Here is a 10,586-nt window from a genome sequence, read left to right as displayed (position 1 = left end):
AAGGTGATTTCTTTTTCTTCTTCATCCCTCTTTTACAGAATGGGGTCAACGGACTAATTGTAACAATGACTTTGTTAAGTTTACTTTTGGTTGATGTTCGATGTTGACAACAGTAACAGCTCTTGGGTAGACTGTTCAGGCGAAAAGGATTCACAGCAAACCAAGAATAGTCTGCAAACTTTGTGTAGAGAAAAAAAAAACACTGGTAAAAACTGAACAAACGATTTCACACAAACTGTCACGTGTACGTATGCACACAGAGAGAGAAAACGCGAGAGAAATGTTTTTTTTTATTCTACTATACTTCTCTCAGAACAAAGTCCACTTTGGGATAAAGGTAATATCAGCAAACTATTCTCTTAAATTACTAACAAGACATGGACATTAAATGATGAGCAAGCAAAGAGAATGTCTCGGCCAACGATGAAGCCTGACAGTTGACAGCTGAGCATCATGGGAAGATTATCATTTCTTCACGTCCAGTTCTTGACCCTTTTTATCAGCTTCCGGTTTGTCTGGTGTCAGGGTCACCTCCTTCATACCCCGTCGGGCCAGGGGCAGCAGCAGCCTGGGGGACGGGTAGTTGTGTGGTATGAAGATGTCTGGAGGTAGATCAAAGGTAGTATAAGTATAATTATGTATTTTCACGAAGCAGCGAATACACAGCCTCAGAAAAACATGGGAAACTTGCCTGCACATGCAAATGTCCGTTTGCAAACATGAGGCCACTCAGTGAAAGGACCTGGATATAACTTAATTTTGTATACGAGAGTAGTTGTAAGCTGACTGGTTGCATCAGGCTTGTACAGATGTTACTCTATACCTCTTCATCTTTCGATGTCCTCTTCTCTGACACATTCTACAAACTGCCTTTTATGTACACACACACTCACACACACATGTATGCATCTAGTCAGAGTGAGTGCGTTTGACATGTTAGTTCAACTACTTACTTGTAATCAAGCTCACAGCAAGGCCGACGACAATGCAGACGACACAGCCGATGAGAGTATACCAGAGATAGGAAATGTTGTACAGGAAAAACCCGAGGTGACGTCACAAGACCTGTTACAGAGAAACTGTTTCTCTTACACAACCTTGTCTTGGCTGTGAAACCTGTCCTTTAACAAAATTAGAAGAAATTTCAAAATACATTTTTTTACAGTGCAAAGGTCGTCAGATTGACCTCTTCGCAGAGCGTTAGAAGATGCTTAAGATGCTTTATCCATCCAGGCCCATACTTACGTGGCTTTAACAGTCACAGACTCGTTGCCAAAGAAATTTCTAGCAGGTTCTCTCAGGTTGATTCCAGACTGAGTTGTAAGTGAGGAAAGTGTGGAGCTGCTGTTGTAGTCAAGACACCCGGACACGGGGCCCGCAGGCTTCTTGGGTTTGCAGGCTCCGTACACAAAGCCGCCGACACTCATCCACATGTTGACGGCAAGGGCCACCAACCGAGCCCGTGATGGCGCCCTCGTACACACAGAGACATGCTGACATTATACTTAGTCAAAACAAGGATTTTGTTTTTACAGCATCAATTTATCATGAGTGATGTATTATGTCACTTCCAGCATCTATTTATGTGTTAAAAGATAACAACAAACTATATCAGTGAAAAACATTAATTATGTAGAACTGAAAAAATGATATTAGTTCAGCAGTAGAATCAATACAAACCCATTGTAACAAAAATGAAATAAGAAATTGTTTTTTCTAAACAGATTTTTATTTCAGGATTTTCTTTATTACAAATAGCATATAAAAAATGTGAGGGGCGCCGTTGGAAATATTTAGAAATTTCATTTTCATACATTGATCAGCTGATCGATAAACAGGTAATATTTAAATTTGTGATGATAAAGAATTTTTTCATCTTGGGTAATAGCTAAAAGTAATATACTTTATGAACAATACATTCTTATAGTTTAATGTATAAATAGGCTTGTAAGTGGAGGGATTGGTACTCACGAACTTGTTGGCTCCAGGGAAGACGAAGCCCATGATAAACAAACCCGTCACCGGACCGCTGCTGGCGCCCAGGATTGTTGTTGTCAACTGATTGGAAACAAATAAGAAAGAACAAGAGGCATTTTTCCAAGGGTATTTTTATAATGATTTAGTAGGGTTCAGGTGTTCTTTGTAATGTCTGGGTAGATATAATAAAGAAATATTTTTCTCACATTTTTGTGAAATTGCCTCTAATGCGCACAAATAAGTTTGCAATAATGTGCCTTGGGTTTTGTTGTTAATTTGTTTATTTTGTTGTTGCTGTTGTTGTGCTGGTGTTTACAAGCTATGTACATCTTGGACTGTATATTAGTCTGAAAACACTGGTCTACACATCTGTTTAAAACTGCATGGATAAAACAAACAGCACAGAGACATAAAGCCATATGGCTACATTTGGTAAGGAAAAGAGAAAGGTCACATACAGAAGTCACAGGAAGACTATACAAAGGTCACAGAAGTCACAGAAAAAAGTCACAGGTAGACATTTCATACAAAAGCTTAAATTCGTTTTCCGTTTCCAAATACATAGAAACTATGGAAATAATTAACTAATGGTAATATATTTATTGCCAAGACAGGGCTCATATTGTCGAAACATTTACTGACTGTTCGTTCCGGTGTTGGACTGAGACCTCGTGGACTTACCTGAGACACCGGCCCTTCCAAGCCGCGAAAGGTGTAGGCGACACCTGTGACCACAAAGCCAAAGAAAAGCGCTGGGGGAGAAAAAAAAGGACAAAAATCAAACAAATTAAGATTAACCTAATAAACTGTTAAGGTGCTAGTCCCTCTTCGGGCTTTTGTTGGTCATTAAAAAAGAAGGAATTGATATGTGTACAAAAGTATATTGATTTGTAGTGTCAGTAAGCCAAACTAAACTAGAGATGGAGGCTGAACCATCACTGCTCACAGGATTTCCTATTCTTCTTATTTTCTTCTTGCTCTGCTTCTTTTTCTTCGAGCTTTTTGTCCAAATATTCCAGAATCTGTATCCCTTTAGAATTAATTTTATGTTACAGAGATTGTTGTGGAAAACAGGAGTGTTAAAAATAATGAGTCGACTCACCAATGACTTTGGTGACTTTGGTGACGGAGGCAGGAGACAGTTTGGACAACGGACGGCGAAGAAGGTCTTCTGTGGTGTTGGCTGCCAGCGAGTTGATGCCGGAGGACAGGGTGCTGGGCAACAATGTCAACAAAACATCGAGAAAAGTTGGAGGTTAAAGATAACAGGTTAAACTGTTAATACAAGAAAAAATAGCATATAAACGAGAGACCGGTATGTAACTTTATGGCATATGTAATTGGCACGTGCAAAGTTTTGTTTTGCTTGCCTTATTTGTTTATTTGCATTCAACCGTAAAATTCTTCATGGTCTGGCTGCATGGTTAGACTTTTTTCCTCATAACCCAAATCATTTTTAAAAATGAAATGACAATTAATTTACAGGTTGAATATATTGCTGTCTTCTTCTCTTACACATGCATTATCCATGAACAGTGCTTGCACACCTGAGTGAACCGCTGAGGATGGTGGCCAGGTACAAACCCGAAAAACCCGGAAGAAACCCCATCACCTTCACCACATAGTAGATTATGACCTGAGATTAAACAAACACAGACTGCTGAACGAGATGAAGTTAGAAAGTAAGTAGACTACAACAAGAACATGGACCATCTTCAATCTTTTAATTAATGGTTGTCAGTAAACTTTATATTCATGTTACAGAACATACCGCAATACAACCATGACGCAATCAGCAAGGGCAAACACTCCTTCCTTCTCTACTGTAAGCTGATGAAGATTACAGAACTTGCCTGGTTACTGGTGGTCACGTGACCTGCCCTTAAGGGATCGCAGCCGGTGTAGATGAAGAAGGCGTACATGCACAGTCCTGCCGACACCTGACACACAGCGTAGCAGATGTTCACAGGAAGAGCCGTCAGGAAGGCCCTGCACATGCGCAAGTAAGAGTGACGTCAGCACTGGTGCCTCAAAAAAAGTAGTAGAGCATTGTGGGAGAAAGTGCTTTCCTGTTTACTAGGCTTCAATTCTATCGTGACGTCACAGACGGCGGCAGCCAATGGCCGAGCTGTAAATAAGATTAGTGATACAAAAATCTGTTGACAGTAAAAGACGGTGAGCAGGGTGATGGTCACAGTTTTGTATCACGAGTATACTTGTTGGGACTCTCACACCTTGAAATAAACTAAAACTAATTATTTATTTTTTGTAATTGCATTCGTGTGCGAGTACAACACTCACAGCTTCGCGTGACGCACAGACTTCGTGGATGAAATTCGTTGGATGGACGATTGGGTGAGGTTACAGGACAGCCAGTAGACCGTGTACCCAAACAAAAAGCCCCACAGAGTGTGTCGAACACGTGGGTCTGGGGATATGCTGCAATGATTTCTTGGTGCAATACATCGCGATCTCAAAAAATGAACATACAATTTATAAACAAAAACCTGAACATAAACCACATTTTTATTGAGTGTTACACTCTCTGTCAGATGTAAAACCTCTCCTTAAAAAGAAAGAGAAAGAAAGAGAGCAGGAAAGAAAGAAATGGACACCAAAGAAACCGAATTTCACGGAAAGCTTCAAGTAGAGCCTCTGACTCAGTCGTTGCTAGTAGTGTCCAAGTTGTTTGGCTGAGAACCTACTCACTCATCAAACACTAGTCTCTGGCCTCGTTGTGATATAGTGTAGAGTTCGTGACCCCCTCCGATTTCTATTATTCCCTTTAAAAGAAAAAAAGAGCAAATGACAAAAGTTATTGAAACCAGCCCTGACACAATCAATCAATCAATTCACCCTAACTAACCTTTGTGGTCACCTTACAAGGTTTTACTGCAAGGAAATTATTCTGTTTGAAACAAATGAACATAAAAGTATCTGCAAGGACTACAGTCATGTGAAGACACAGAGGACAAACTTTAGCTGTTCTTGTAGTGACAATCAGCTCTCTATCTGATCCACAAAGACCTGCTTGAATGGATGCACATGTGAACATACATGCTGATACATAATTACACGCGCGCGGATACCTGCACGTCTATAGAGGGAGGATAAGCAGGAGTTGCAGTACCTGGATGATGACGGCAATGAGACCAGCGAAGATGATGGCTGTCTGAAAGACGTCAGTCCATAGGACACTCTTCATCCCACCCTACAGACAGACAGACAGACAGACAGACAGACGGACACAGACACATTGGCACAAATAAGTAATGTCCTTTATGTTTCACGAGACAGTCTTAATCTACCCAAGGGAGAGTTAATGTCCTACACGTGCACCACAGCTGACATTCCTCATGTCACACATGTCATATCCTTTGTGTTACACGTTACGATCTTTTTGTTACACCTTAACATGTTTCTCCTACATCTGATAATCTTTGTGTTACTTACACTAATCTCTGTGTTACACCTGTAGCACCTTATCCAGGTACATATGTCATACCCTGTTGTATTCACCTGGTCTATGTCAACATGTGATTATCTGTCCTACCGACAAGCTCTACTCACGACTGTGGTGTACACCGTTCCTATGGCAGCCACGACGACGACAGACATCCAGATGGGGATCTCTGTGACTGAAGGTAACGATAGGTATGTGTTACCACGATGTCCACTAGCCATAGTAATTGTATTCCGAGTAATCTATTGTTTTGTCTGTAAACTAAATTCTATGATTTCTTAGAAAATGTATCTACACTCCAAACAATGAAAATATGTCTTTTTCTTGATTAGTTCCGTATTTCTTACATTGCTGTCCAGTTTATAGACACAAATATTTGTTTATATGTTTGTATGCGTACATATGTGTTTGTTTGTTATGTTTAAGTTTGTTAGCTTTTGTTTTATATGTGTGTTTCAACAGTTTGCTACACAGGTCATTTCAATAAAAGGTTTTAGTAAACCTACCTCCCTTCATCGCCAGTGCTGGAGATAACAAAGCCATCCCCATGTATAGAGTCTGGTTGCAAAAAACACACACACACACACACACACACACACACACACACACACACACACACACACACACACACACACACACACACACACACACACACACACACACACACACACACACACACACACACACACACACACACACGCAAACACACAAGAAAATACAATGACAAGGAAGCAAACAATATTTCTGGATGGTCTGACAAATATCCATTGTCCTAGGGGAACATCACAAACCACAGTAACTTTTTCTCGGGTATTGAGAGTACACTTGTCTCGTCGAGTCTTGTAAATGATAAAAATAAACAACAAAATATAAATGATTTCCTGTTAACTGACTTTCCTACTAACACTTGTAATAAAGGTTGTAACAATACCGTCCACATCATGCCGATGCAAACCCCAATCCACCGGACTATCCTGGAGTTGTAGCGCATTTCCAGGTACTACAACAAATACAACAAACAAAAAAGTCCATAGATTAGTGGAGCTTAGACACCACCACTACCTGACAGACGCTCTACACCCACCGACAGATACCACCACTACCTGATAGACACCAACAGACACCAATACCTGATAGCACCGACAGAGACTATTGATAAATACACAACCACAGACAGACACCACTAAAGACAAAGACAGACCCGAGTCCAACAAAAATAGTTATTCTAACACAGCTAGAAACTGGATCACATATGTACAAACATGAATGCCTGATAGACACCGACAGACACCACTACTACCCGACAGACACTCTACACTCACCAACAAACACCACCACTACCTGACAGACAATCTACACCCACCGACAGACACCACCACCACCTGATAAACACTCTACATCATCACCGACAGACACCACCACTACCTGATAGACGCTGACGAGCTGCAGAGGGTGGAACAAGGGCGCTATGGTGAAGGCTGTGATGAGGTTGGCGATGACGACGCCCAGACCGTTGTACACCACCATGGTGCCGTACTCGTACACATCAGCAGGCACACCTAGCAACCCGATGGCGGACTGGAAGGTGGCAAAGAGAGAGAGACAGACAGGTAAGAAGTTCATCTTGCCCTCCGCCAACAGGTACTCGCGCTGTGAGCGCTGGCGGCCGCCCGTGCAGGCGAAGTAGAAGCCGATGGCGAGAGCGAGACGACGAGCATGACGACCATCACGATGTAGTCCACCACGGTACAGGTGCACTTCCGATGAAGCAGACGACATGCTTGTTGGCGTTGAAGTTATTCGTCTTAAAATATATAATAAAATATATGTAAAGGTAACTATTATTTCCTTGACAACACTAAGTCAAGTACATTTTCTCCGACTTCCTACAATTGGGGCGATTACAGATTTTGAAGACAAGCGGTGGCAGGATGTACAACAACTTCAATATTTACATCTTTCGAACCATACTCTATAGAAAAGCACTTTAGTCAATAACATCATGGTATTGACCTTTACCATCTTGAAAGGCAGTTTTCGATAAAGATCTCCTCAACTGCTGGCAAGATGTCGGCTTCTTAACTGCCTAGACTCACCTCTGTCGCCGTCGTGAGGCGGCTTTGGATCAGTTTACTTTACTCGGGTGACTGAACGGGATGACACTGCCTAAATGTTTCAGGCCGGGGTACGACCAGTGATTGCATCCACTCTTGTGCCTCGGCTTGGTCGCCCAGACTTTTCGGTACAGTGTGGTAAGGACCTTCCACATCTCTTCTCTTGAACCTTTTATCAACTCCGCTTTCCTCCCTGTAGACTCAAATAGCATGCCCACCCAGGTCTTGAAGATTCTTGGGTGACCCAAGTCACAAAGGCAAGTTCTCGACCTTTGCTACCATCGCGAAATCCGAAGAGCAAAAAGATGAAAACTCCGAGGCAGCTGCTGACTACAGGGAGGTCAACCACTAAATACGGAAAGGCGTTTGAGCAGCCAGGGCAGTCTGGATCCAGGAAGACATGGCCTACCTTTCTTACTTGAATAAAAGATTTCGTATTGAACCAAGATAAAAATCCTTTAAAACATTATGTTTGTGCAGCTTTGAAAAGAAAAAGACAAGAACATCAAAACAAACCTGCAGCACGAGATGTTGCCCTCGTGCTCTGGTCACTTGATTTTAAAGTTGAAGATAAAGAATCATCTTTACTGTCCTTTACCTGTATGAATTATTCAAAGATCCACCTGCTGTTATATTAGAATATTAGAATTAGTTGTGGCGTCTTGTGATGTAACCTAGGACCTAGGATGTGATTGTTTCCAAGTAAACCAAGGACCATAGACACGTGTCTGTAACACTTCTTGGCTTTTCAATTGCAGGGAACAGCAGGCACAGCACGACAACTAAAAGTACAGGTGTGATGAGGAATGTAATGAAGTGGTAACAGAAATGTCTTGATGTGGTGACCAGGACATACGGACATTGCTAGAAAGGTCTATGGATAAAACAAACTAAGAATGGCCTGCCACGCAGACATAATCGAGCATAACCAACAAGCATAGTCAAAATAGAGAACCAACATCTTCCCACACAACCAACAATACATGGATGTGGGCAGTGGAGGACTAAGGTCAAGTGATGACAAGATAACAAGCTGACCTTTACAGCAGCAACAAATAGGAGAGTTTTAGTGTTCATCATGTAAACCTGTTTAGTAATACACTTTAGGCTAGATAAATTCCTTTCCCTCCAACAACATGTTTTGCCTTAAAATGCAATAAAAGTATTTATGTGCAGCTACCGGATACCTCAGGTACTCGGGGTCAGTGTGACCAGCAAGTCTTTCGCATTTATTTCCTTTTCCTTAACAATGATCATCCCTCATAGACTTTACTTTTTCTTACTTTGTTCAGTATGGAAAAGAATCCGGATGTGTTTGCATGAAGTACAATGTATTTCAATATTTACACGTATTAACCTATACTATAGGCAACCAACTGACACACTTTGAGTTTTGAATCAGGAAATTAGAAGTAATTTTTACCTGCCTATAAATCTTAATCATTTTCTTCTCATTCAGTTACAATGTTTGTTGTTGTTGTAAATGGCATCAAAACCTGACCAAGTGTCTAGACATTAAAACAAATATAAAATAAATAGGAAGAGAGATGCAGTGCAATTTTCCGGCCATTATATTATTTTTTACTAGTACTCAACATGTCTAGCTTTTCATTCTCTACATTCTGCTCTGCTGGTCGTCAACGCATGTTGCAGCTTGAGACAGAGAAAGACAGAAGAATTTAAACAAGGAAATTTAGTGTTTCAAGTATTTTGTACACAAGTTCTTCCGGCTCCGGAGATTGCTCGCAGATAATAGATAAGTAGGGTTGTCCATGGCCATCCCATCCCATGGCAATTTATGCCTGTCCCATCCCATCCCATGTAACAATATGTCGTCTAAAAGTGAAGAAACAATTGTTTTAAAATAGTAATAAGAAATATTCTCTGCCAAAAAAGAAACAAGAACATAAAACCAACCTGCGTCCCGTGTTTTCTGGTCACTTGATCCCAAAGGTGAAGATAAAGAATCACCAGGTCCTCCAGTGGCCTTTGTGAATTATTCAGTGAGCCACCTACTTTAACATCGGGTTAAGTTCTGTCAAAGCAGATAACTTCAGACATGTTTGTTTAAACAAACTACAGACTGGGGGTGGAACAGTTCTCGGCTTCATTTCATGTAGCACCTGCCCTCACGACAAATAAACTTATGATGATAAATGTAATGAACTATTAAGGAAGAACTTGATTTGTTGACCAGTCGAGATACAGGTTTCTAGAAGGTCTACAGGTTAAAATGTCGTCTGCCATATGAAACTCGCCATCAGAAGCACCAACAGAAACAGATTTGTTTAAAATACAAAGTAAACAACAGTTCAAGGTTGTCTACTTCAAATCACTTGGTTTGGTCCACTACAATGAGGCTTTCTCAAGGTTGGGATGACTAAACACATTTTCCTCTCGAGAAAGAAATCTGTGAACATCACCAGGTAGGAAGAAGTCTGTGAACATCACCAGGTAGAAAGAAGTCTGTGAACATCACCAGGTAGAAAGAAGTCTGTGAACATCACCAGGTAGAAAGAAGTGTGTGAACATCACCAGGTAGAAAGAAGTGTGTGAACATCACCAGGTAGGAAGAAAGTCTGTGAACATCACCAGGTAGAAAGAAGTGTGTGAACATCACCAGGTAGACGAAGAGCAGAACTGTGCCACAATGATAGACTCATATGAGTAGTAGTTTTGGAGAGAGAAAATGAATAATGTGAGGCTCTGACATAAAAAGATTTGATATTTGTAGACATACAGGTCAAGATCACAACACAAAGATAAGCACACTACACAGGTAAGTATCACCAAGATAATATGACAGTGGCCACAGTGAGTGTGTACTTTAGTCTGTTATCTCAAAGACATCAGCCTCAGTGTCACTGTGTGGGTGAAGTAGTAATTACTAGGACTAGATGACTAGCAACAACATCCTCCAGTTATTACTGGACTACATTACACAGATGTTTTGTTTATGTTTTGCAAAATAAAAAATACATGTAGGGTCAGAGGTAATGTGACTATTTCTTTGTCCTCCTGTCTCTCTATGA

At 41.0% G+C, this 10,586-nt stretch overlaps 1 protein-coding gene across 2 annotated transcripts; it reads right to left on the bottom strand.

Moving 5' to 3' along the window:
* Positions 1 to 277: 277 nt before the first annotated feature.
* Positions 278 to 9,613, bottom strand: LOC112571905 (sodium-dependent multivitamin transporter-like). 2 transcript variants are annotated; one of them, XM_025251301.1, is made up of 16 exons: positions 9,472 to 9,613; positions 6,866 to 7,244; positions 6,372 to 6,440; positions 5,947 to 5,998; positions 5,548 to 5,615; positions 5,108 to 5,188; positions 4,687 to 4,760; positions 4,279 to 4,416; positions 3,831 to 3,966; positions 3,525 to 3,613; positions 3,080 to 3,192; positions 2,659 to 2,729; positions 1,972 to 2,058; positions 1,246 to 1,473; positions 954 to 1,065; positions 278 to 602 (listed from the first exon to the last, which is right to left on the bottom strand). In XM_025251301.1, the coding sequence occupies exons 2-14, from the start codon at positions 7,217 to 7,219 to the stop codon at positions 1,354 to 1,356; spliced, it is 1,452 nt and encodes a 483-aa protein (XP_025107086.1). In that variant the 5' UTR covers positions 7,220 to 7,244; positions 9,472 to 9,613; the 3' UTR covers positions 278 to 602; positions 954 to 1,065; positions 1,246 to 1,353. The 2 variants fall into 2 exon arrangements, with proteins under 2 accessions (XP_025107086.1, XP_025107085.1); XM_025251300.1 differs by lacking the exon at positions 9,472 to 9,613 and adding an exon at positions 8,071 to 8,578.
* Between the last annotated feature and the right edge of the window lie 973 nt (positions 9,614 to 10,586).

The sequence above is a fragment of the Pomacea canaliculata genome, linkage group LG9, assembly GCF_003073045.1.
Source record: "Pomacea canaliculata isolate SZHN2017 linkage group LG9, ASM307304v1, whole genome shotgun sequence".
In the NCBI taxonomy this organism is placed as follows: Eukaryota; Metazoa; Mollusca; class Gastropoda; order Architaenioglossa; family Ampullariidae; genus Pomacea; species Pomacea canaliculata.
The sequence above is the reverse complement of the archived record's forward strand: the minus strand, read 5'-3'. Positions and strand labels throughout refer to the sequence as shown.